Source organism: Bactrocera tryoni, chromosome 2, assembly GCF_016617805.1.
Source record: "Bactrocera tryoni isolate S06 chromosome 2, CSIRO_BtryS06_freeze2, whole genome shotgun sequence".
Lineage (NCBI taxonomy): Eukaryota > Metazoa > Arthropoda > Insecta > Diptera > Tephritidae > Bactrocera > Bactrocera tryoni.
In genome coordinates, this window is record NC_052500.1 from 12,581,757 (window position 1) to 12,609,645 (window position 27,889).

General features: G+C 38.5%; 2 protein-coding genes across 6 annotated transcripts in view; one reads left to right on the forward strand and one right to left on the reverse strand.

Annotated features, from left to right (window-relative positions):
- LOC120767392 (protein eyes shut) overlaps positions 1–27,889 on the reverse strand; it is a 147,627-nt gene that overhangs the window by 32,275 nt on the left and 87,463 nt on the right. For all 3 annotated transcript variants that reach the window (XM_040093407.1, XM_040093406.1, XM_040093405.1), the window contains exons 4-6: positions 13,590–13,742; positions 11,071–13,385; positions 158–510 (exon numbers count right to left, since the gene is read on the reverse strand). In XM_040093407.1, the coding sequence (XP_039949341.1) occupies positions 158–510; positions 11,071–13,385; positions 13,590–13,742 (2,821 nt within the window). The remainder of the gene's footprint in view (positions 1–157; positions 511–11,070; positions 13,386–13,589; positions 13,743–27,889) is intronic.
- LOC120767393 overlaps positions 1–27,889 on the forward strand; it is a 156,647-nt gene that overhangs the window by 29,969 nt on the left and 98,789 nt on the right. For all 3 annotated transcript variants that reach the window (XM_040093409.1, XM_040093410.1, XM_040093411.1), the window contains one exon: positions 14,000–14,033. The gene's annotated coding sequence lies outside the window, so the exon portion shown is untranslated. The remainder of the gene's footprint in view (positions 1–13,999; positions 14,034–27,889) is intronic.

Consider the following 27,889-nt stretch of genomic DNA (forward strand, 5'->3'; position numbering starts at 1 on the left):
ATGCCATTTCAGCAGAAGAGCGCCTTAATATATGCTACATTTTTTACTTCAAAATTGTAATGAGATAAAGTTTGTATATTATACTTTTACCATATAGAAGTATAAATACATACATTAGTACAAAAATATGTTGCAAATATGCTTCATCAGTACTTACTCTGCTCTAATTGTTATCTCATTGCCCGTATTCACCGGTGTCTCCAGCTCGCTGAGCAGCATTGTTTGCAAACCGCATGAGAATTGGAATTGCAATAGGCCCTTCTGCAGGAACAGCGCCATATAGTGACCGCCCTTGGTGCCCTGAGCAGCGGCCAGCATTATCAGACCGTTTGTGGCACGTGTGCGCACCTTCAGTTGTACATGCATTGGCAGCACCGAATCCAATGACTCATGGTGTGGTATGTCCTTGTGGATGCGGTGCGACACATATGAATCGCCGGAGAAGGCGGCATTCTTGATGATGATGGGTAACTCGCACAGTGCACCTTGGCGGTCAAAGCGGCAAACGCACTGCAATTGTTAAGAAAATAATAGAAAAATATTATAATTTTTTTCATAATATTTAAAAAAGTATTAGTGAAGAGATTTTGGGTGTTCGTTAGTATAATTATTCTTTTTTTTGAGATTTTTTCATTCCTCTCCGCACAAAGTTTTGTGCTCATAACAACAAATTTAAACTTTTTTGTTTTTGTATTTTTTTTTTTGTTTCTGTAAAAGTCTTTTTTTTCTAAAAAGCTGCCTGTTAAAACTGTGGTTGTGTTGCTAAAATACACATTTTACACTTGCGCTTGGGTCCAATCGTCGAAGTTCCGCAGAAAAGTCCAAACTATTAAAGCAGTAAATTCCATTGTGCAATTTTGCAACATTACTGTTAACTTGTGTATACCACACATATTTATATATACCTATGTGTGTGTTTAAAGGTTTATTTGTTTGCCAGCATATTTGTCTGTGGTTTGCCAAACTGTCGCTAAACTTTCTCTTGCTCTGCCACTACTAGCCCTGCCACTTCAGTGACTGCTTGCCACAAATTACAACAAATAAACAATGAAAAATTCTTTAATGACATAATAATTTGAGGTACGATCGTGTGTGTGTGAGTGGCGCTGCACACACACACTTTAACAACATAATACAGCAACACAAACGCTCGTGCTTTTATTTCAGTTTCTTTATGCCAAGGCGACGTTTTTTATTACTGTGCGCTTAAGTGAGGAGGGTATAGTTTTAAGTAGTCGCTATACTACTGTACACTAGTTTGGTAGTTTGCTTGAATGTATGCTGTTGCATATATGTATGCATAATTTGATGCCAAAAGTTTTTATACTTTTTCAGTCGACAGTGCGTATACGTAACATATGAGATATTCATATGTGGGGATGAGTTGTATATAGACGCATAAATGATTTATATAGTAAATAAAAACATATAAACACACGCACACATACGTATATAACTTGTTACATACATTCGCATATAGCATGTATATATATAATATAAATTTATGTATTAGTAAACATATGCTTTTAGCTCCCTTCCTACCAAAGTCAAGTGTTTTAAAGCTTTGAATCTCATTTTTATGTACTTATACATACATATGTAGTTTGCATGTTTATGGTAATTTAATACCATGTTGGCTGCTTTAAATATTTTATAAACATTTTTTGTGCCAAATTTAAAAATGATTAAGTAGAGCTGTTTGTTAATACAAGAATCCTATACTTCGATGTGAAAGTTGCTGATATACATTGTGAGCATTATAACTGCCGATGAGATATGGGCTTATGAGTTTGACATCCAAAGAAGCTAACAATCATCGAAATGGTGCGAGAGGTGATGCTCTCTGTTTTTTTCGATACTCGTGGTTTGGTGCTTCATGAATTTGTTCTGGAGGGAGACATGTTCAATAAGGAGCTCCACTTGGGCGTAGTGAGGCGTTTATATGAGAATATCCGTCGAAAACAGTCGTTTTCAGTCGATCGAAGATATTAAACAAAATGCGCTGAAGAAGCTAAAGGCCATCTTCAAAAGTGCTTATGAAAAGTGTATCGAGGACTGGAAAAATCGTTTGCATAAGAGTGTTACATCTGGTGGGGATATTGATGAATAATTAAAGTTTTTGAGTTTTATTTACAATTTCTTATAAATTATTTATCATAATGTACATCAAGTGAGCATACATATGGTACCCCCTGACGTATGAGTAACACAGAATTTGTCGGCTCAGCATGAAATATGAATCGATTTCAGTAGCATTATTGATGATAAGCTAAGTTATAGCACTTTTAATAAAATAATAATTATTATTAAATATGTCACCAGCTCAGCTTAATACCTAATAAAGTAGAAACTATTGAAATTTTTGTATTCACACTTCAATACAATACATTTTTGATTTGTTTTTTCAACTTTTTACTGATAACATTGACCTAAAGTCTGTTGGCAACATTATCAAATATTTGTCTTATAACGAAATTATTCGCTTATGTTATTTTTGTAAAAAAATTATTTTAACAATTTTTTTAAGTGTGGCAACCTTGTTGCAATTTAAATACTTGTGTTTGAGCTTTAGAAACGATTTAAAATTGTTATGCACCCCATTTGAAAAAAAATCGGGGCTTGCAATTTTTGCTTTCAAACATTTGCCTAAAGTCAGCTGGCAACTCCGTAAAATATTATTCTTGTAACCAAGATGTTTCATTTACTATTGAAATTGACTTAAGCATTTTAATCATTTAAGGATTTTAATTAGAATTTTTGCAAGATGTGGCAACCTTGTAGCATTTTAAACACTTGTATTTGAGTGTTAGAAACGATTAGAATTTTTGTGTGCCGACTTCAATTTAATTTTTTTTTTAACTTTTTTCCCAATTTTGTTTTTAAATATTTGCCTAAAGTCGGGTGGCAACTCTGTAAAATATTATAATATTTTTATGACGAAGTTTGCTTTTTACAAATTTTTGTGAAATGCTAATGCCTTTCACAGACCTAGAAATTTGAATGCATTTTTTTGAAAGCGTGGCAACCTCAAAGCAATTGAAACACTTATGAATTGTTGGAATAGCTTGTGAGAATTAATTAGAGTTTTTTTAATATTCAAAATTGTTAAAAATATTTTCTTTTTAAATAAAATATAAAATTATTAATAAAAAAAAATTTTAAAAATTTAATCCGTTTTGAAATTATATGTTATAAAAAAACATTTAATTTTTTTTTAAATTATTAAAAGGATTGAATTTTTAAAAGTTTTTTTTTTTATTAAATTATTAAAATATTTTTTTAAATTTAATCCTTTTAAAATTTTATTTTTTAAAAATATATTTTAAAAATTTAATCTGTTTTAAAACTTTATTTTATTAAAAGAATATTTCAAAATTTTATTTTTAAATTATTAAAAGGATTAAATTTCTAAAAGTTTTTTTTATTAAATTTTTAAAAACATTTTTTTAATATTTTTTAATTTTAAAAATATTTTTTTTTTCCTCACTTTGCATTATCAGTGAGTATTGCCAATAAATTATAGCAGTTTTCGTGCAACTCTCACCCACAGTGCATACCGCATATTTATTACAACAACAAACCTCATGGAAGTAGCTGATTTCTGCACTTGCCTGCCGATGTGTTTGTTTACCGTTGCTGCTGGCTGTTGTGTGTGTCGTAAGCATTAGTGTTAGTAAACAGTTAGAAATCGCCAGGGTACGTAGGTTTTTAGTTAAGTAAAAATACACACAAACACGCAAACATGCGTTGACACATAACTATTCAACACATACGCTGGAGACACACGTTTGTGCAACTTGGCTTTATGCGCTGTGTTGCAAGCCACTTACTTACGGGCTGCTGTTTTATGCAACAAACTTTTTGTGGTTCAAATTAAAGTTGACTTAAAAGTGCGCTGCGGCAAAAGAACTTACTTAATGCCACAAGATAATGGAATTACACACACAAGCGCGTTGCTACCTGGCACACAGGTGCATGCAAATATGAGTGTGTGCGCACAAAGCGCTTGACGTGGTGGTGGCAAGTGCACTTCGGCACAGGCCTACAGGGAGACAGATACAACAGCGGGTACGACAACAACAACAATAATAAAACAAAAGCTAACACTAATGTCGCTGCAGCTTTGGAAAGTTGTTGTTGCCACGTTGTTTGTCAGCCTTATGCCGCAAGGTCACCTTTGCGCACCGACACACACACACATATATGCGTGTGTTGGCGTATATTGTACCTGTGACATTAAGCGACTGCACAAATATGCGAGCGCTGCTTGCCACAATTCGGTTGTGGGCTCAGCAGGCGTCAACTACTTTGCGAAAGTGACAACATTGTCGACAACTTGCTTGACTCTGTGTTCGCTGAAGTCGCAGCTACAACTTTTGCTTTAAACAAATATGAAAAAAAAAAAAAATGCAAAAAAAAAGAAACTAATTAAAAAAATAAAAGAAAAACTAAGAAAAAATAAAAAAAAATTATAACAAATATCAAAAAAAAAAAAATTAAAAAATAAAATAAAAAAAATTTTGAAGGAGGCTATTTAATATGGTTGCAATAAAGCTGTGGCATACTCAATCGCAAACCGCTGCGTACAATCGCTGCGCGTGTTGCGTTGCGTCGGGCCTCTGGTCCAGCCTCTCTGTCATGCTGATAGTTTAATTACTTATGAAAAATAAAGTGGCAAGCCAGCGGAGTTCATGTCAGTGGGCAGGTCGTAGGCGAAAACTTTGACACAAATGGTCGCAGTGTTCGTGAGCTCGCTCGCACTCGCCACTCAATTCAAACGGTGCTAAAAGGTTAATGCATGCACACAGCGAGCCATGCACCTTTGTATGCGCTTGTATGTGTGGATTTATGGTGTATAAAAGCTGCCTTTGCATATGCAAACTAGCGGCGCTTCACACACTACCACATGCGAAAAAGTTCCTAAAGTGTCATGTGCAGCGGCAGTCAGGTGGCAGGTAGCTGTCAGCTTATCAAGCGCTCACACACAAAAATTAAAGTATGTGTGTGTGTAGTGTATGTTTTTTTTTACTTGTAAACTTTCGCCTAGCAGATAAATGCTGTGAAAATTAAATTCGTGTGCTTGCTATTGCCTGCACTGTGTTTGAGATTTAAAGTATGCTTCCGTAAATATTAAAGTGCATACAAAGCCTGCAGTTTTATGCTTTGGATTTTACTTTTAAAGCAATTGCGGTGCAATTCTTACCTAAAAAAGGTTAATTTTTCGCTTCTTGACTACTAACAACTATTTTTCACAAATTTATAATGTTTTTTAATCATCTTCACGATGTCCGCCTTTCTGTCTGTATATATTCAGACTAGTGCCTCAGTTTGTAGATATAGCTTTGAAAATTTGCAAACGCACTTTTTTCTTCAAAAAGCTGATTATTTGTCAAAATCGCCGATATCAGACTACTATAGCATATAGCTGCCATACAAACTGACCAATCAAAATTAAGTGCTTGTATAAAAAACTCTTTTAGTTCATGAGATATCATGACGAAAGTTCGCATAAATCGTTTTCCAAGACAATGATATAATCTCTGAAAGAATTGTTCAAATTGGCTTTCTATAATACATAGCTGCCATACCAACTGACCAATCCAAATCAAGTCTTTGTATGGAAAATTTTGTATTTGACAAGATTTGGTCACGAAATGTCGCATGGGTTATACTTTTCGTCAAAGCTATAATCTCCAAAGAAATTGTTCGGATCGGCCTACTATAGCATATAGCTGGCATACAAACTGCTCGTTAAAAAAAAACTTAAATATCTTGTGATACCCTTTTAAGCTATAATAAATACACCTGTGAAGGGTATGATAACTTCGGTGCAGCCGTTTTTTCTTGTTCTTTATAATTTAAATATTTTTTTACTTTACTTTAATATCTTGAACAGCTCATTTGTCGCATGTATGAGTTTGAGTATGCATGAGCTCGTAGTATTCCGCGATTAGCTGTCGATTAAGCTTTCAGTCGAATAACTTTAAGGCCACTTAAGAGGTAAATTTCTTTAGAAAGTAATCCTGTAATGTTATATTTCTGCTCACTTTCCAGTATTTTTATTAATAGCTGGAATGATTGTGCAAACGTTATGCTGCCCGCACGTGGGTCTTACTGCCACTAACGAGTTGAGCCAACTCATTTTTCTCTTAATTGAGTTGAACTACAAGTTGATAAACAATGTTTTTCGCCGAATCACAAACGAAGAACTTTCATGGCTTTCTACAGCGAAAACACGCAAGTTATAACGGGACAGGTGGCTAGATAGCATCACTGCGATTACAAAATTATTCGGAAATTACAGGGAGTGAGTCACTATGATAAATAGTGTTTCATGCCTGGTGTGCTACTTCAATCCAGAATTCGAGTTTCTTGCGCAATCTCATGCTAATTCGCAGCTTTGACTTTTTGTTTTAATCTAAATGATTTTCCTGCTTGCGAAACACAGCATTCAATCGTTAAATATAATTTGTACCAATCACTTGACTGCAGCGCCAACTATCGTGTATAATTTTCTACTAAAATGTTTCTCCTAACATTTGTCTCTACCATAGAACAGACTGTAGGAACATGATCGGAATACTAACTGAACGAACGAACGAGAAGACTGCAGGAAATGTCTAGAGTATGGCACCAGGGAAACAATGGAGCATTTTTTGTGCATTTGTCCCGCATCACTTGTCCCGTGATATTAAATGCAATTTCTTTTGTCAAAGCAGGTTCCTTAAGTTTCTTTTGAAACCAGAAAATAGCGAATCTTTCAAGGTTTCATCTTAGTTTCATCATGTGGGTTTGAAACTGCGCTAACATTTTGCAAAAGGTGGTGGTAAACTTTGCTAACAAATACATTAGAAAGTCGATTTGAATCTTGCTGCCATATTACATGGCAAAGTTTTTGTTGTTAGAGCTTATTAAATAATATCATGAAAGATACTGCCAAACAAATATATAAAAATAATATTCACTTGATATTACATTTCGCGACTGTCTGTCGTGATGAGAAAGTTTCTTTTATGTAAAATGCCAATTTCTTCCATAAAAGTGGGTTCCTTATATTCCTTTTGAAACCAGAAAACACCGGGTCAGCCAAGGTTTAAACATATTTGCTTCATATGGGTTTGAAACTAAGCTAACACTCCGCAGATGGTGGGAAACCTTGCTAGAGAATAGACGTGAACATCGACTTGAAACCTACTGCCACATTCCAGCGCAAAGTAATGACTGCTCGAGTTTATTAAAAATAACATATTAATTAAATTCTTTAAATGTATGTGTATATGTGCATACTTAATAATATAAGCAAACAGCTTTTTGTAAACCTGCATAACTCAGCCAAAGGGAATACATATGCTCGTGCGAATTGCGTAATTAAACGGAAATTTTTAAGCACATACTACTTTTTATAATATAATGAGGGTGAAGAGAGCTGAAAAATGCTCCGTGAATTCACAATAATTTCATGCAACAAAAGAAGCGACTTTAATTGGCCAGCGCTGCTTCATTGGCTTTGTGTTGTTGCTATTGTTGTTGCTGTTGCTTTAAAATAAAAGTTTGTTTTATGTTGTTGTTGTTGTGGAGTTTTTGTTGTTTAAGTTTTGCCGTTAATTGCGTTAAATACGCCCTCATTTATTAAATGTCAGTGTTGTTGTGGTATTTGCGGTGTAAACAACCGTTAAATGCAAATCAGCTCATCAAAGGTAGTTTGCGGACGTATACCGTTACAGTGGCACGTGTATTTGCGCTGCAGTTGTATATAGTGTTAAGTTTACCGTTAAGTTCTAAAGTAAAATTGCGCATATTAATTGGCAACGCCACCAGTTTGCATTGCTTGTGAATTGAAGCAGAAAATTTGAAATTATCAAAGGTGGTGGTTTAAAGCCAATTGAGTCTCAATAAATGGCGAACATTTTGATTTAAATCCTTTTTTTGTAAAAACAGTAACAAACAAGTGGTCCAGGATTGATTTTTACATTTATATTTGTATGTAGCTGAGAAGTGCCATATGCCTTTTGTAATCTTAATTGTAATAATTATAATAATTTTAATATTTTGTTTTTAATTTTGAATATAATATATAGTTTTCCTAAATTCATCATTTGTATACGCATATACATATTTAATTTTTGTAACATTAGGCGCAAGTTCACATTTGAACGATCGTTTGACACGGCGTATACGCAACCCTCTACCTAATTATCACTTGTGCGATGCATACATCGTAATAATTTCGAATTGTGCTAAAAATAAGTGAAATAATTAATTTCAGCAACAGCGAAACCTTAATACCCTACACAGCTGTATTCCTTATACTATAAGGGGTATAAATAAATTTTTTTAATCAGTCAGCTATAAGCTGTATCAGGCCCGATCAACGCAATAACGGCGGAGATTATAGCGCTGCCTTGGAAAATAACCTGTACGAAATTTGTTATACACATCATGTAAAATAAAAACGTTTTCCCCACAATGACTTGATTTTGGTTGGTCAATTTGTATGGTAGCCATATGCTATAGTAGGCCGATCTGAACAATTTCTTCGAATATTATAGCACTGACTAGGCTTATAACCCACGCCAAATTTCGTGACTATACCTTGTCAAATAAAAAAGTTTTTCATACAACGACATAATTTTCACGTTCAGTTTGTATGGCGGCTCCATGCTACAATGGTCCAATCTGAACAATATCTTCGTAACTTATAACGTTGCCGTTTTTAGGAACACGTACCAAATTTTGTAAAGATATCTTGTCGACTAGAAAAGTTATTCATGCAAGCACTTGACTTTGATCTATTAGTTTGAACCCTTTGGAGAGATTTTCAATAAAGTTACTATTTATAAAATCCTTGTTTACCACATTTCTATATAAAAATAAAATAATTATATTTTCTTCGTATAAAATATTTTTGAAATATTTGCATTGACAAATTTTATCCAGTAAATGATGATGATCAACCGAAGCCAATATGACTATTTCCTGTGGTCACAATTTTGTTTACATGCTGAAGCGCAAAATATTGAGTTGCACTCTCGGCTAGAATATCAATTTTGTGCATAATATATGATAATTTAATTAATGTTGTATTCAATGACATACCTACAAAACAACAAACAATTAAAAAAACCAACAACAGCTTTATATTAATTTATTTGCAAATTAATTATGAGTGAGATTTAAATGTATTGCTAACGGTGAGGTGACCATAATTGATTGAATTACTGTCACTGAAGACTTTATTGACTCATAACAAAAGAATTAATTTCAATTGACATGGATTTTACAAATGCACTGACGAGGCCTTTCACTAAACGCACGTATACGTGTTACTAATGACGACGTTTTAAAGCAATGCCTTCATAATTGTATGTAACAAATTGTTATGTGTGTCGTTGTACATGTGTACAAACTTTTGTTGTCAGTGCAGGAAGAAAAAAATAAAAAAAAATATTTCTATCAACAAATTTCTGTGGAGAACTATATTTGGCATAATATTCAATTTATATTAAATTAATTAGTAACGGTATGAAATTCTATACAGCACCTAATTAAAGCGAAAAAGAATGGATGTGAAGTGATAATCATCATACTTTTTAGAGGAGGCTGAAGGTTGGGAGACTTAACGTCACATCAACCGCTCTTTTGTTATATGTAACACTGATGTTGATACAACTTCTCAATCTAATTTCATTCAGTTATCATAAATCGATATAAAGTCAACTAAAATCGCCTTATTAGGTTTAAGTGGGCTTTTATAAAATATATGCCGACTATGTAACACAGTTGGCATATACACATTTTATATATATTATATACTGACAAGTTTATATCTGAAAGTCCGAAGTTATCGTGGACAACTTAGGACCAGTTTAAAACCACACCACAAAATGGTGATAAAAAGAAGAAAAACGATAATTGCACCAAAGATCTCATATTCTTTAGAAAGATTACTTACAAAAACTTTGATTGGCTAACTTGCTTGGCAGCTAAAGGCTATAGCGACTCGATTTGAACAATTTCTTCGGGTATTGTATCATTACCGTAAGAAATAACTCACTCGTGAAAATATCTCCACCAATGAAAAAGCTGTCAATACAAGCACTTGAATCCGATCCTTCATTTTGTATGCCAGCTATATGTTATAGTAACCCCAATAGAGATCTCATTCCGACAAGTTATAACTGATCCGCCTTAATACCTAAAACTTCTATTAAAACTGATCATAAATCGACGAAGAGCTTTGTGCTGATCACTAAATTGTTGAGGCGGTAATGCCAGTTTAGGCTATGTCTCCTGAATCGCCGAATATATAATTGTAGTGATTTTTTAATGTCAGTCTTGCAAAGGCTGGACAATGGAGTGCCTGGATAGCTCCACCTGACCTTCTTTCATAAAAATTCTACAATTAGTGTCCGTTTACTATTGGAAAATGTTCAGTTGGAATCCCTATGACTGCGGCAAGATGCACTGCGCAGTGATAGAACGCAAAAGGACAACGGGGATCCAACTCGTTTCCATTCCGATATGAAGAATGTTACTGAAGTAGCTTAATGCTATAGATATTTTTCCAAGTTGTTGAAAGAAAGATTTAATACAATTAAAAATTCATACTCGCAGAGACTTTCTTAGAGGTGTCTCAGAATCTACTTTTCAAAAAAAAAATCTTTCCTACAACTACTTTACAACTACCACAACTATCCGGTACAAGAGAAAAGTCGTGTCAGAGGTGTCTAAGAACCTACTTTTCGGAGTATCAAGGGTTGATGGTTGATGATAAATGCTAATGCGTTTACCTTGGATTTGATTTTGTTCCAAGCGAAGTGGGCTCAATTTAAATAGTATTTACAAACGTGAGCATCAAAGCTTCAATACAAACCCACCTACAAGCATTAAGCATATGTAATAAGCTGCGCGGCAGCTTCATACCTTTTCCCATATGCGCTAATCCCTTAGCCTTCAAAGTAATAACCTGACGCAGTTGCCGTCTGTAATGGCGTTCATTACTTCGGCAGACCGTTAATGTGCTTTAGGCTATTAACTACACAGACGCATATGCTTTTTCCAGTTACTTACCCGTGAACCCTCCGACGTCGTGACACAAGTGCCGCCATTATAGCAGCCCATTTTTATGCAATCCACTTCGGTGGTATTATCAACGCCACCGGCGCCACCAACAAGCGTCGCGCCGCCGCGTGCTATGCCCGTTTCAACGCCCGTGGCCACCGTATTGGCGCTCTCCACTTCCTCGCTGCTGGCCACTGTTGTGGTGACGGGTTTGCTGCTTGGCGGCGCATAGGTGCTGTAGATTGGCACGGTGGTAGTTGGCGCCGGTGGTGAGGTGGTGTATGCCGATGCGGGTGTGCCGGGAGCAGGCGCCAGTTCCGTCGGTGGTGGATATGTGACCACCACGGTTGGTGTTGCCGTTGACGGTGGTAATGGTGGTGGCGGCAGCGTTGTTACTGGCAATGGCGCGGCGGGTATTGATGGTTCTGTTGGCGGTATGGTTGGTTGTGGTGGCGGTGGTTGTGTAGTCTCCGCAGATTCTGACTCGGGCGCAAGAGTTGTTGGTAACGGCACCGACACTGCCGGCGTTGCAGCAGGGCGTGGCGTTGTGGTGTGGCTAACCAAATCGTCGGTATATAATGGTTGTGTTGTAGTAACCTCGGCAGTCGTTGGCAATGGCGCTGACACAGTGGTTGGCGCACCTTCATAATGATGTCGATGTGTGGTGTGGTAATGCGTATGCTCGGTGGTATGCGTCGTCAAGTGCGGATAGATGTGCGTCTGTGTGGTTTGTGGCGGTTGTGTATATTCCTCAACGCTGGTTGGTGGCGCATGTGTGCTGTGGTGATGGTGGTGATGGTGATGATGATGATGGTGCGCGTCTGGTCGTTCCGCGGGCACACCGGTTGTCGGCGTCACAGTTGATGGCGCAATTTCGCCGCCGGGTTGGGGTTGCAAAGTGCTGCCAATACGCACAATGGTGGATGTCAACGATGGCGGTGTTGAGGGATATGTTGTTGGTCGGCCGGTTGTTATCATACTCAAGTCTTTGCTGGTAAAGTCTTTGTAACGTGTGGTGACTGCAACTTCGGGGTATTCGGTAAAGAATGGCGCGACCGTGGTGGTTATACGATGTGGCGAAGTCATATCCTGGTCCGGATACTCAGGGTACTCGGTGGGAATGTGTTTGCCAGGTAGGTCTGGTAATATATGCACTGTGCTGCTGGGGAAGAATATCGAAGGCGTTGGCCGCAAAGAGGTGGGTCTTGCAGTGGAGTAGTCAATGGAAAATGTGGTCTCGATGGTGGTAACATAGTGCTTGAATGGTGGACGTGTGGAATAAGTGATGGCTGGACCTTCATCCGATTCCGCGCTTTTCGAAACTGCAGATGAGCCAGGCGTGTAGTCTGAGCCTGCGGCACTTATTGTAGTTTTGGCCGTCGTGGGCACACCTTCCTCAGCGCTACTAGCATCCACATGCGAGGGCGTCGTATACTCGTCGGATGTACCGCCTTCTACCGACGCACTACCTTCGGAGGAGTAGGACGACTCAACGCTACTACCCGACTCAGCTGTATACGAACGTGATGCCTCCGTGGTATGCGGCTTTTCCTCCGATGAAATGGATGTGGCGCTGCCTGCTGTAGTGGCCGTCTCAGGTGGTGGTTTGGCTTTTTCTGCGCCAACACCCGCACCAGCCTCTTCCTCGGTCTCTTCGGTCTCTGCGGAGGTGGACACTGATACTGCACCACCTGGCGCTGCTGTTGTTGTTGTCATCACCGGTGCGGCGGACACATGCGGTGTCATTTCCGCTGTCATTGTCGTCGTTACGGGTGCAGCAGCCGTCGGTGTAATTGGTCGTATTATTGTTGTCGGTGGCAGTGTTGATATGCTCACCGTATAATTGCAATCTAACGAATCTTCGCCAATCATTAGACACTCGCAGAGCATGCCCGTCAACAGCGGTGGACATGAGCATGAAAACGTGTCAACACCGTCAATACAAACGCCACCGTTCATGCAACGCGGTCCCAATTGGCACTCATCATATTGATACTCGCACTTTTCGCCATGATAGTCGGGCACACAATAGCAGGTCGGTATGCCCTCCTCCATCAGGCAGAGCGCATTGTTCTGACACGGATTGTCCGCACAAATGAGTATTTCCTCCTCGCAATTGTTCCCCGTATAGCCCATCGGACAGGCGCACACATACGACGCCAGTTTATCCACGCACACACCGCCATTCTGACACGGCGCCGATTCGCACTCGTTGATTTCTTCCTGACAGATGCGTCCATGCCAGCCGGCAGTACATTCGCAAGAGAACTCCAGGCCAGGTCCTTCAATACATTCGCCGCCATTCTGGCAACGCGCGCCGGTGCCTGCAATGTGACAGAAATTGTGTGTGTGAGTATGGTGAATGAGTGACAATGTTGATTGAATGTGAAGCGGACATTAGTTGGTGTATATTCATTGAAAGTAAAAAGCGTGTGTGTGTGTGTGCATGAATTTTGGTTTGATAATAAAATTGAATTTTATATTTTTTGACATGCACGTGCGCTCGATTTGGCCTCGCTCGTACTTACCCGTCTCGCAAACAGCCACATCGATTTCGCAATTGATGCCCAAGTAGCCCGGCTGACAGGTGCAGGTGTAGCCATTGTTCCGGTCACGACAATGTCCACCATTTTGACACGGATTGGACATGCATTCATCGACGTTTTCCTCGCAATTGATTCCTGTTGTACACGAAAACAGAAAGGAAGAAAAGTTGTCGTGAGTTGAGTGAGCAAAATTCAATTAACGGAGTGGAAAATTGTTTTCGTTCAGGTTGATCAACGACTCTACTTCGTGTTCTCTTATTTTTTGAAATAAGGCAGCAATATTTGGCAATAAATTGTAATTAGTTATATAAAGTGAATACTTGGCATATTAAGTGTTGAAAGATATCTGTTTTCACATAAAATTATGTATTTTCTTTCTTCTTTACTTGCAGAGTTCGCTTGGGAAACTTAGGCGTTTAAATTGAGGTGAGTTACACACATATGGCTCGGAAAGCCCAATTAAATTACTCTAGTGGATTCGAATTGAACTACCAGCGCTGCAGTTTTTCAGTAATTTTTAGTCATATACATATACCTGAGCCTCTGACTTCTTCAGTTCAGGCATGGTTTAAAACAGCGAAGACCAGGAGACTAGTTAAAGTGCGTTTTATACCGAAAGTCCGAAAGAGCTCTCACGTTGGTGCCAAGAATTTCAGGCCCATCAGCCTACACTTCTTTCCTTTCAAAACGGTGGAGAGACTTATGGATCTGTTTTTAGGAGCAGTGTTAAGGGTCCAGAACGCCTTCATCAAAGGCTGGTCGGTCAACCCTGCTTTGCATGATGTAGTGTGAAGGCTGGAGGAAGCACTTATGACATTATGTACAAGGAATTTACTGTAGGCATCTTTGTCGATATTAAGGGGACCTTCAACAGTGTACCGCCAGAGGTGGTATAAAACTCTCGACAAATGTTTGCGGTTGAATTGCACCTTAAATACCTCACATATAGTCTTCTTTGCAACAGAATGGTCTTATCGGAGTTTGGTAGTGCAAAGGCATCCCGAAAGGTTAACAGGCGCTGCGCAGGGCGTGATGCTTTCCTACGGTTTTGGATTTTGGTGTCTAATGACATGCTTAAAAAGCTCGGGAAACGTTGTAGACATTGTTTTTGTGGTTAAGGGAACATTTCCATAAACCGTCTATGACCTAATCGAAAGATAACTCAACGTGGTATCTCACTGACTGAAAAGAAGCGTCTTAGCCGCCAATCCATGTAAAACTGAAATGGTTTTCTTTACCAGACGGCATAAGAACTCTGATGTGACTCTTCCCTCATTTGGAGGCTCACGTCTTCAACCTGTTCACACCTTGTCGTTGATAAATAGCTTTCAACGAGGTCAAATATTGAGGAGAAATGAAGGAAAGCATCAGTTGGCCTAAATTGCTGCAGAGTAGCTACAAGGAAAGGTTGAAACTCTTACCAAAGTAAAGTCAAATAGCAACAAAGTCATAAAACCGCGGTTAAGACAATAATTTTCTATAGTACATTTGACTGTTGGAGGCGCTGGAGAAGGCTACACGTGCTAAGAAATTCAAACGTGTCCACAGAGCAGCACTCATCATCATCACACTACAATAGCTCTCAATGTCATTTTACAAATAGCATCCTTGGACATTGCTGACAGGTGCCTTGCTGCGAAGTGCGTTCTAAGGCTCAGGGATACTGGGTTATGAAGGGATCAGAACTAGGACACACCAAAATTCGCTCCTACTTCTACTGAATTCTTGAAAACTTGTATCACTTCGCCGAAGAGGCTACTTGTGGTGGCTTTTCATTGCTCACATACTGACAAGGGATGATTTAAACTGGGAGGATTCGCTGTAGAAGAGGTTCATTGAGTTTTTAATTGATTGGATCGCAGCTAGGAGGGATGGTTGGAGAGAGAGTTTTACGAAAGGAGTTCTCCGTCATTCTTGGTTGTAGACTACCGGATCATTTTCAGACAGAAGTGGAGGTAGACGTACTGTTAAAAAATACAGTCTCTTTCAGTGAGGTGAGCTTACACTTCGACAGCCCGGCAATACTAGCGTTGAGCTCGCTAACTGTTCGCTCAAAGCTAGTTAAGTAGTGCTGTCCTCGCTAAAAATAGCACGCAGATGTTTCATCATCAGACTCGTTTTGAGAGGCTGGAAAGCCGATCAGCTCGTCATAAGGAGCCTCCTTGCCTCGTTTCTATCGAAATGGGAACGAAATTACCAACATTTATGATTTTATTTTGATTTAGTAAAACTCATGATTGTCATAAGCAAAGTCGAAGTCATCACATCTTGTCAGTGTTAATTTTCAGATTTAAATTTGTGTTTTTGGGTAAGGGAAATCTACATTTAATATGCTTTCTTAATAAAGCCGCTAACTAGGATTGCTATAAAAATCCCATATCTAAAATTTTTTCTCAACAGATTTCATTGAACATTCAATTTATAAATAAATCTGTACATTAGCGTAATTTCATTGTTATTGCTTGTAAACCGTTAAATTTACAATTATATTGTATGTTTATTGTACGAAAACCCACAATTCATTCACAACACAGGAGTACGTGTATTCTAGGAACTCACTCGCAAGGCAAGAAAACCTTATCTGCCATTTTCACTTAGCACTCACTCATTTCCACACACAAACACACCCACACATGTACATACATATGTATGTATGTGCCATTGAGTGCTTGGGTTGTAGCTTGAAATTGCAATTTTCTCTTAAAAGCAAATAATGCCACACAATAGTTCAACGCGCGAGAAAAATTACAAAGTGAAATTCGATCGAAGAAAAAAAACAGACAGTGGAGGAAAAACGAAGAAGCAAAATTGCGAAAATCAAACAACTCACAATGAAAACAATATTGAACGAAGAAATTGAAAAATTACTCCAGTAAATAAACAATGTAAATAGAAATCAAAATAAAAGTGCATGTGTGGTCTTGCAAACACGTGTCTCTGTGTGTGTAAGCACTCTGGCGTTAGGCAAAAGAGTTCGAAAAAAACATAACAAACTGGCAGTAGAGATAGTAAGCAGCTACGACAATAACAATAAAGATAGACATTCAGAAATATTATATCTAGTGTTTACTTCGAGCGCGAATGGCTTTCGTCGGCTCCAGTGAACAGCAAAAAGTGCTTAAGTGCAATTACAAAAAAAAAAAAAATAATAAATTTCGCAAGAAAACGTGATTTTTGCTGAATTAATCACGGATTGCTTTGTACTTCAGATTAAAGACCTGGGAACCAACAGTTTTCCTTTACCATAAACTACTCTCGGCATTACTAGGAAATTTTTTATTTTCAAATACATTTTATTTTTCCTAAATAGAAGTACTTAATTTTGCCTTAAAATTATAGAGAAATTACACAAGACATTTATTTCGTGAGTGGAATAATATCTGGTGTCCGTCTGATGGCGACACATGCCCGCAGGATGGGGCTGACAGAACGAGAAATGTTTAGAGCAGGATACCTGGGAAACAATGGAGCATCTATTGTGCAATTGTTGCGCATTGGCAAGACTGTAAGCAATTTATGATACACTGGAAGAGGTGTCGATAGTGAGGCTGCAGTATCTGTTAAAATTTGCGTCAAGCGCAGACATCCTAAAGGATGGCTACTCCTCTTGAAATTAGCAACTGAACTCCATCTGGTATAGCAGAGAACCAAACTAGTCTATTCGTAGCTTATTGGTCTACTAGATTAACCTAAGCTAACCTAACGTTATTTCGTGAGATCCAAAGAACCATTAGTAGTAAGAGATAAAGAAGAGAAAACGCTTAGATTAATGGTTGTGGATTATTGAAGCTGTCAAATTTCAATGTGCTATTTTGCTGTGATATCTTTTTCCCAAAAAAATTTTTACAGTCAGACGTCAGTACTATGTATATCTCGCAACAAGTTAAAAACTGCAATTTTGAGCCTATTGGTGCACCCACTATGTCTACTTAATTCAGGTTTGGGTTTATGGCAGAGGATGTGAGATTGTGATTGGTGACTGAAGACTAGGATGAAGATTCTTCCACCGCATAGCAAAAAGATAGTCCATTGATAGTAATGGAAATCGGCTATCTCAAATTTTGATATTTGCAGTGCCATACAGTAGCGATTTGGCTGTTTAAAATCGATATAAATAATTAAAGAGCCAGAAGTTGTCACCACAATCTAGAGAAACCTGAAACGCTTAGATTGTTTTCTAGTTTTACATAGCTTTTCAAAAGAATGCCTCTACTTTCAGTACACTGTATGTTTTGCTAAAGTCTCTATAAGCAACTTCAGTTAAGAAAGTCTAGAACTTAGTAGATTCTTGCTTTGTACTCCAAATGACGTACTGGTTTCAGGAAACACTCTGAAGTTTGGAATTATCCCTGCTAAGGGGTTTTTCTGTATGTTCAGAATTGTTTAGATATTCATAGGCAACACACCGAGCAATAATCAGGTGAAGTACGCCGCATGCTGCGGGTTAAAGGAATCAAAGGTTTTCCCTTTTATTTCATTCAAGGAGTATAGGGTTTCAGAGGTGAAGTTGCGAAGGTAAAATCTGCTTATCAGTAATGATCATCTTTGTTGGAGTTTCATAAGCGGATTTGTGTTCATTCGAGTTTTGTTCTATTTGTTCTCGGGATAAAGTGCTTAGAAGTGTGACGTCAAGACTTTTTCAGGGCGGCTATAAATACTGACGACCTTCCAGCGCAGAAAATATTGATATGCTATAGTTTCTATTAATTTCATAGGTTGACATAGTTAATTAAGACCTCCGTAATTCTTATTTAAAGTTTTGGGTTTCACAAAGACCCGAGTCTCTAGTTGGTATCTAGAGAGGGCTTGCAAAACAAATACAATTCATTTGATGAAAATAAAAGATAACTAAAACTATATAACCTGATTATTTATCTGAACACTTTTATCATTAAACTTTATGACCTTTCTTTGACCAAAATATGAGGACTAGGTCAAAAGTAATCTAATTAGAGTCTGCTTAAGTTCTTGTCATAAAACTCTAACGAAAACAACAGATATTAACAAAATCATCAATGGAAAAGTATAAAGTTATACTCTTGATGCTTTCAGAGAGTTAATGGACCGTCAGGGGCCTAACAGGCGGGCTCTACCCCATTATTGCGTTTATATTGCTGCAAGTTGTTACCCATGGGACCTCATGCGCCGCGCGTAGCAACATAATCGGGGGTTGTGTATACCGTCTATATGTTTTTTGTTTTGTTGCAACATCTACCGTTTATTTTGTTGCCTGCAAGTAATTTCGTTGCAATTTAATTTGCGCTGTAATGTTATTGTCAGCGCTGGCAACGCTACAGTTAACGCGCCTGTTACGCGCTTGCTTACATATTGACGTAAGTCGGTTCGCATTGTTATTGCTGTTGTCATTGTTGCGAGAGTTGTTGCAATTGAGTCGTTTTCTTTTACTTTTGCTGCTGTTTACTTTACACCCATTGTTATTCCTTGCCATTGCAATAATAGTCATTGACTTGCTGCCGCTGCCGTTGTTGTTATTGTTATTGTTGCTGTTGTTAGTCTAAGACTGCTGCAAGTGCAAAGTTGCTGGCGTGTAAAGTTGCAAACAAATTCAAACAAAAGTTTACACGCAAAAGCAGAGAAAAAACAACAACGACAACAAATAAAGAAAAAGAGTTATCACAAAAATAAAAAGGCGAGAAATGGCGAGGCAAAAGAGCGCGGGCCGAGATAGTTATGTGCGGGTACAAGACAGCAAGACAGCCTGCTGGCGCTTCCGACTTAGATTTTTAGCTGTCAGCTTTAGTTGAGCGCGCGCTGGCACTGCAGTTGGAGCTGGGGCTATGCGTTGGCAGCCAAAGCGGCGTAATTCGGTGAATTGCATTTGGTCGGGACTTTCATTTTAAAAGTTGGCAAAAGTTTTTTGCCTCGGCATTGGATTCTTCAGCAACTTGCTTATTTTGTAAAGAGTTGCAGTTAGGTACAGTTGTTTGTTGTTAGTAGTGCTGGCAGTTATGCTCTCTGCATGCACTTGCAGTGGCGAAGTGTTGCTTCGGTTGCACTGAACGAGCAGATGCGTCCTGGTGAAGTACAAAATTGTTGCGTGTCTTTGAAAGCTTTTACGCACATTTCAACTTAGTTTGATAAGTAGGCGACCTCTTCGCTGAGAGAATGAAACATTTTTATACGAAAAAGAACTGAATTCTTTCTGAACACATTTTTTTCTTTCAGAACCTTTATCAAGCTTTACTTTTTTTAGATAAAAAGAAGAAAAAATGTTAACTTCAGCTGCACCGAAGCCATAATACCCTGGACAGGTGCATTTTTTCTGGCATGAAAGAGTATGTATAAAAAGATCTTTATTTTGATTGTGATCAGTTAGTTTGCATGGAAGTTACATTATGCTAGAGTGATTCGATCCGAACCATACCGGGTCATAATCGTTCTCAAATTTTGGATATTTTATCAAATAAAAAAGCTTTCCTTACAAGGACTTGGTTTTGTTCGATCAGATACGGAGGAAGGTTAGATTAAGTTATGTTGGTCGGTAGTTACGCCATACATAGACATACTGGTGTTTAGTAATGCCAGATAATGGCTTCAGTTTAATTTATCTCCTCCGTCTGGCATATGTTGCCGGTAGGTTGGGACCTATCATTAGATCAACAACCGTATTGCTGTCCTTTAGGCCGTGTGAGTAAAAATCATGCGTGGTTTCCTTCGGGGCTCTTGCACATGATCTTGGCGATCCTGCGAGTTCTTAAGGTATTCCACGTCACACTGATCCGTATATCAGCTGCTGATAACTTAATTTTGGTTCGGTATGCAGTTGGATAGTACTTTCTTCTGCCGGAAGCTCTCTAGGTGGCGGTAGTTATACCACTCCAAAGTGCTGCTTCCTTCAGAGAGGTGATCATTCACTCCGATAGCCGATCGGTATCATCGATATCAATGGCATACACATATTTTCTAACACCGAGCTTCTCTAAGCGAGTATGAATTTCAAGAGAAAGAAAGTCGCATCTGCTTCGCGGAAACTTCACCTGGCGGGTAATTCTCTGCTTACACATTTGCGAGGGATTTGTGGGTAGCAAGACAGCGGTAGTTATATAGTACTTCTTTCAGAGAGGTGTGCATTCATATGGATAACCGAACGGCTATACTGGCTTTGAGCTCGCTGACTCTGAGCTTGAAATTTATAAAGGAGCATGACATCATTAGCAATAGCTTCAACATTTTTCTATGTAAGATTTGTATGGAAGCAAAATGGCCGGCAACTGCAAAGGCGATGAGCTCGCCAGGGAGGACACCCTAAATATCATCCGAGTTTTCTGAAGTCCTTTTGCTACTCTGTGGACCTTTAAACAAGCAGAATTTGTGCGACTGCAAGATTCTAGAAAGTGAACCGTAAGAGCTCGTCCGAACTACTGGCTCTTAGCAAAGCCAATCTCGCCGCAATTGCAGGTGTTTTGAACGGGCCCTGTCCAATAAATCTACATGCAGTGCGACTAAATATATTTTTGTCTTGAAGTTTGTTTTTAATTTTAATTATTCTGTAGCACTCGTGAAATAATTTCCAATTTCTCTCTGACATTTTCTCATTCATTAATTTTGTCTACTTCTGGTGGGCGTTGCACCCCGCCAGTGCTCTACATAAGCACTCCGCTCTCTGGCTGGCAATAATTAACGTATTCAATTTGTTCTGCTGTATTGAGTTTTTTCCCGTGACAGCTGCGGTTTGTGGTGTTTTTGTTTTTGGTTTTGGAATTTTTCATTTTCTCCAACATTGACAAGCACATTTGTTTTGTAGAGTCGAAGAAAGAAACAATAAGTAGTGCAATGAGTGGTGAGTAAAAAATAACGGTTTTCTGGCGCACGACTGAGCTGATGCGGTTGCTTTTGTTCCGCTACAATTCCCGCTACACGGATATGGAGTTATATGTACTTATGTGTATATGGGAGGGTCTCTGTACATACGTGGCCTGGTAGAGCAAACATGAAATGCTAAGGCAGAAACATGGACTTTGGTGGAAAAGAATTATTTGAAAAATGTATAGAGGATTTCAGTAGACCTTTAGGGAGGAAGTAAGTAGATATAGCTTGACTTTTCGGACATAAAGGGTCAGAAAACAGTAAAAAGGTGGACTGATAGGTGGTCCGTGGCATTGTTAGGACACGGAAAAGTATTGTAAAAACCTCGAGTGGGTTCTGAAGCATCTGTAGTCTAAGAAAAACAGTGGTATAGGTTATGCTATAAACTGCATTAATGCTTCCTCGACCGATGTGAGTAAAGAGCCGTGTGAGGTTCACTCCTTAATCTTATGGGGGAGTCGACACATATAAAAACTGGTTTAAGTTACCATTTATTTTTGTTTTTTCCTATTGGTGTTCCACACTTGAGCTCTTCCTGTACCCACTAGATGGGTTTCCGTGCTTTTATACTAAGGTAAAGCCGGAGACAATCGATCAGTCTAGCTTGGTAATCCACAATAATCCCCTTAAATTTACGGCTCAGTTGGGAGCGTTTGCGATTTTCTTTAACTAACCAACCAATTCCTACTCAAATCTGGTTGTTTTTAGCCTTTGCTCCCTCACTCAATGCTATATAGCCAAACAAATTGGTTATATGGTTGCCGATTTGATTCCCAACAGGGTCGATACCAACAACGTCAGATAAAGTTTGTGAGCCTTCACATGCGAATAGCGCTGTTGTGAAACGCTTGACCATTTGCAACATTTGTTCGAGTTATAATTTACAAGGGCGTCTACACAACAACTAAAGCGTTATCCTTTCGCGGTACTAAGCGCCACTAGCACCCCGCGCAGGCCATATTTCAGCGTCCAGTGGGGTTCGGACAGGCGGCTGAGTCATAAAAAGCATGCGTATGTCAACACGTAGGCAAATAAAAATGGACGTACGTGCGAGCGTGCGTGTGCGTATTTTATGGTGTGCGCCTATGTGCATGCTAAGCGTGTGCCCGTCGGTCTTGTCGCTGTCTAAACGCCAGCCATGTACTAAATCACTTGGCGTTTTTACAATTCCACTTTCAATTTCATTTTCATTTACTTTACTTTTTTTGTTGTCATGTTTTTCATTTCATTTTCCCGTATTCTGTTACATGTGTTTCGATTATTTTTATTTTGTGTGCGCACTTAGTATTTCGTCTCTTTTTTTGTTGTGTTGAACGTTCGTGTGTGAAGTCGTTAAAGAAAAATCGATTTACACCGAAGGTGATGGGTGCAACACCGTCCCTCAAGTGACTGCTACAGAGGGATAAATTGGGTTTCAGTTGCAGCCAAAAATATGTGTGGATTTCTGTACAGGAAATATTTTCGGCACATTTTCGGCGAAGCCAACAAAAAAATGTCAATGAAATTTTTATATTTTCCGAGAGTTGGTAGTAATTGAAGCTTTTTTTTGTTGTTGGTAACTTAAATTTGTACTGATTTTCAAACTTGAATGGATTTCTTCACATTTCTTTAATTTTTCAAATCTTGAATGTGTCAATAATACCTAATACAATAAAGAGAGTTATAAGGGTTCCTTATTTTCCGCATTTTACTTCGAAATTTTGAAAAGCTGGCAACACTGCTTTAAAATTATATTAAAATATGAGCTTGGTTTTCAGATTTCAGAGGGTTTTACTTTACTAAGTACTTACAATATAACAGTACTTATAATTTATTTCATAAGTACTTATAATTTATTTCATAAAATCTAAAAATCGTTTTGGTGCTTTTTTCGAAGACTCGGAGCTTTCACCTTTTTGCTCTTTTTCAATAAATATACTGTTAGAACTGGACAAATAAACTATAATCGTAAAGAAAGCTTAACGAATATACCAAAATGGTGTATGAAAGCTTTAGTGTAAGCTCACAAGCACATTTCATTTTGTCTTATTAAATTAAGTTAATATCAATCAAGGAAATGGTTTTATTTTACTATGATTGACTTACTGACGACGAAAGCTCTAGTGAAAGTTTGCAAAAGCTTTCTTTGAGTGCAAATTTTTTAATGCAAAACGAAAGTAATATTAATCTGTATGAAGGCTTTACTTTATAATGAATGACCAATATGAATATCGAACATTTTTTCGGAGCTTTCACGTTCTTTTCATTTGATTTTATTTTTCAATAAATAAGTATGCTATCAGAATCAAGAACAATTAAAAATAATCTGTAATCCTAAAGAAATCTCAACGAGTATAGGAACTTGATGCATAAAAGTTTTTGTGAAAGCTCGCTACAGTTTTTTTTCCTTGACTGCAAATTTTGTAATGTAAAATTAAGGCGATATCAATCTATCAGCGGATTTTACTTCACTATTCAGTATTTATATTAAATTTTCAGTAGTTTCGTGAAATTCTTCGAAATGTGTTCAATTTATCGCATCAGCGAAATGCGCGTAAGAGCATAAGTTTACAAACATATGTACAAGAGTCTCCCGAGAGCTTCCTTCTGTTACACAGAGCTGTCCGCAAACGTCACACCGCATATGCACACACGCGCATATACGCATATATAGTAAATGTGTATGTGTGCGTTGATAACTGTAAACGTGCCACATTGTGTGAACATTTGATCTGTGTGGTTAGCTTCAAGTGTTCGAGTATTTTTCTACGGATTGCATTTCACTGTGAAACCCGCCGGCGCAGGCCTCAATATTTGCTGTTGCTTGTTGTTGGTATTCCATTTCTTTTTTGTTTTGCTGTTTTTTCTTTCACTTTTCATTTTCATTCTCATTTTTAGCAATTTTCGCTTTGCTTGTGCTTTCTTACTTGCCTCAGTTATTTTGTATATCCTTTGCCGCTGAACTCCTCTGCGTCAACACTGTCACTGTGGCATGCAAACAACACCAACAGCAACACCAATACAAACACGCACATATAAACAAAAAAAAAACAATAAAAACAGGATAAAAGTTAACTTTGGCTGGAGCAAAACTATAATACCCTTCACGGTTGTGTTTGTTAGAGCATTAAAGGCTGTCAAATGATCTTAATCTTGATTTTGATCGCTCAGTTTGTATGGCAGCTATATGCTATAGTGATCTGATCAGAACCATATCTCAAGAGATTATAGCTTCAAATCAGGCAATAATCTATGCCAAATTACGTTAAGATATCTCGTCAAATAAAAACATTTTCCATACAAGTACTTGATTTTGAACGATCAGTTTGTATGGCAGCTATATGCTATAGTGATCCGATCGGAACAATTTCTTCAGAGATCGTGGCGAAGCTTTGGATAATAATCTTTGGCAAATTTTGTCAAGATACCTCTTCAAATAAAAAAGTTTTCCGTACAAGAACCTGATTTTGAGCGGTCAGTTTGTATGGCAACTATATGCTATATTGATTCAATCTGAACGATTTCTCCTCAGATTTTGGATATGTCTTGGATAATAATTTGTGCCAAATTTCTTCAAAATATCTCGTCAAATAAAAAAGCTTTCTATACAAGGACTTGATTTTGTACGCTCAGTTTGTATGGCAGCTATATGCTATAGTGATCCGATCTGAACAGTTTCTTCTGAGATTGTGGCGATGGTTTGGATAGAAATCTGTGCCAAATTTCGTCAAGATATCTCGTCAAATACCTTGTTCAGGGTATACATTTATATGCGTATATATATCAACGTGAATACGTGTGTGTATATATGTATGTGTGTGCTTGCATATGCCTGGTATAATGGTCAATAAAATTTAATCGATGCTGAGTTCCGACAACGGTAGCAGCTGCGTACACGTGTGCTTATATGTGTTTGGGAGTCTATATAAGCGAGCGTGCCACCGGCCGGCCAGCCGGTGTGGCAGCGTCGGTCAGCCACTGTGCTTGCAGCTTGTTGGCAGTTCGTTTGCTTGCTTATTGCGGGTTGTACCGAGTCATTGCTGCGTAACAAATTTTTATTAATGTCGATTGATGTGTGAGTGTATGTGTGTGTTTGCTGCGTTTGGCAGCTCGTTTTTTGTACAGCTGGCTGCCACGCTTGTACTTTCACTATATATATATCCTTGCCTCTATATATACTACATAAACATATATATAAGACACAAGCTTATATGTAAATATCGTTTGCCAGTTAAGTTACTTGTTGGTGCTGCCGCCCGCTGACTTGGCGGCGCATGTGCTAATTAATCATTCTTACGGTTCGGCCTCGCTGCCTTTCGCCTTCGTTGCCGACCATCATACCGTGTGTAAGGCTTTAAGGGTTAATATACAATAATAAAATTTGATATATTCGCTGGATTCCAACGAAATATGCTGACATTTTGTATTGAGCTAAGGATTTTTTATCACTTCGTCGATGGTATCAGAAAATTTCATTGAAAACGGTAATAAATAAGAAAATCACAGTGTTGTTGGGAAAGCGCTGGCGAAAGTAGCGTTTGTAAGTGTGTTTGCGTGTAATGGCTCAATTTTGTTGGATTATAAGATTGTTATTGAGGGCGGCAAATAGGAAAAATTTTCAATAAATTACTGTCATTCGGAATGGCTTAGCGCAAGCAAAACAGCACTTCAACCGAATGGCGGTCGCTTATTATAATAAATTATGGCACATTTGGGCTGCTCACGTGAGACAGCAGATCGTCATGGTAGAGATGTAGGTGTGTGGCTGTGGCTGTCAGTCTGCAGCTTTCAATTGCCAAAGCAATTGCGACCTGTGTCGTACGATGAATATTTCATTGCTTAAAAAGTAGGATATAATGATGAAGGAATGTGAGATATTGGTTTATGGAGGTCTGTATATACAAACATAAATATATATTGACATTGCTTATCAAAGTGATAATAATTTTAAAGTACGGTTACTTCTGTGACACTACCAATACCAGCAATGGCTGTTTCTATAATCGCCATTTGTTAATAAAAGTAGGCTTAAGTCAAGTTCTTCCTTGGAAAATTTTTTTTGACAAGATAACTTCGCATTGATATGAGATCACTGTAGATTATAACTACCACGGCGATGTCGTGAGCTCGAAAATGAACAGCTATCCCTTTACAGCACCAAATCGACAGAGACCATACTCACTAACTATACGAAGGAGGACAAGCTGGATCGTAATATCAAAACCGAGGGCGTTAAAATTCCAACTGTCAAGAACCCTAAGATTTTTGTTGTAACACTCGACAATCTGTGCTCTTTCACTTCTCATACAAGCGCGATTACCGCAAAAATACATAGCCGCAACAAAATTCTAAAGTCCCCGGCCACCAGCTTTTGGGAAATGGATAAAGAAACGTTCGGTCGGCCGGTAATAAACTACTCCTCACCGATTTGGTCGCTCGAATGATGTTAAACTCAGAGGAATAAGCTTCAGACGAGGAAGGAATTGGTGCCGTCTTGTTGAAACCAAATGTCAACGAGATCACGAGCTTTAATTTCAGACGTCAAATAGTCGGTTATCATGCCGCAATAAAGATAACCATTACTGGATATGTTCTCATCGTCATATTTTTGAAGAAATATGGACCGATGATTCCATCTGCCCACGAACCACACCAAACCGTGTTTTTTTCTGGATGAAATGGCAACTTTTAGATCTCTTCAGGTTGCTTGTTAACATACTCATTGAGCTCAAAATGGACCTCATCACTGAATAAATGAATGCTCGAAAATGTCGAATCTTCCGGGAACTTTTCAGGAGCTCATAGAGCAAAGCGATATTGTCTGGGAAGATCGAGCGGCTTCAGTTTTTATACAAGCTTTAGTCTGATTAGGATGGGAGTCATGCAGCCTTATTGTGCTCCTATAGACCGTGGTAGTCGTATATGAGCCACTCGGGTGGAGTGCGCGAGCTAAGTGAAGATTACACAGCTGTACAGGCTAAAGGTCGCAGTAGTGCTTTGGCAGCATGGGCTACGTAACTCGTGATCCAACACCTATCTGTCTTAAAGCCTGAGCTGGTCTGAGGATGGCTTCATGTATTGCATGTATTACACCTGACTGACGTAGAGTTTGGATGGAGCCTTTTAGCTCAAATGCAGCAGAAAAATTCCAGATTGGAATCAATGACAGCACGAGTCAAGGGGATACGTAGCAACTCTTCTGCAAGGCGTTGTTCCAGTGACGAAAAGCTTAAACTAAGTTTTACCGATTTAAATCTATGAAATAACAACCCTTGGCCGGGTCCGGGTCAATTCCGGTGCGTAGAACCGGCTGTTGTGGAAATTGACCGACATATCTAATATGATTCCAGGGTGCAATGAATCTCCGCATGACACTGGCCACCACTTTGCATGACTCACCACCCCTACTCATCGGACACACTTCTCCTTTGGTCCAAACCCCTCGGAAAAGCATGTTCCTTGGGACGTCGATGACA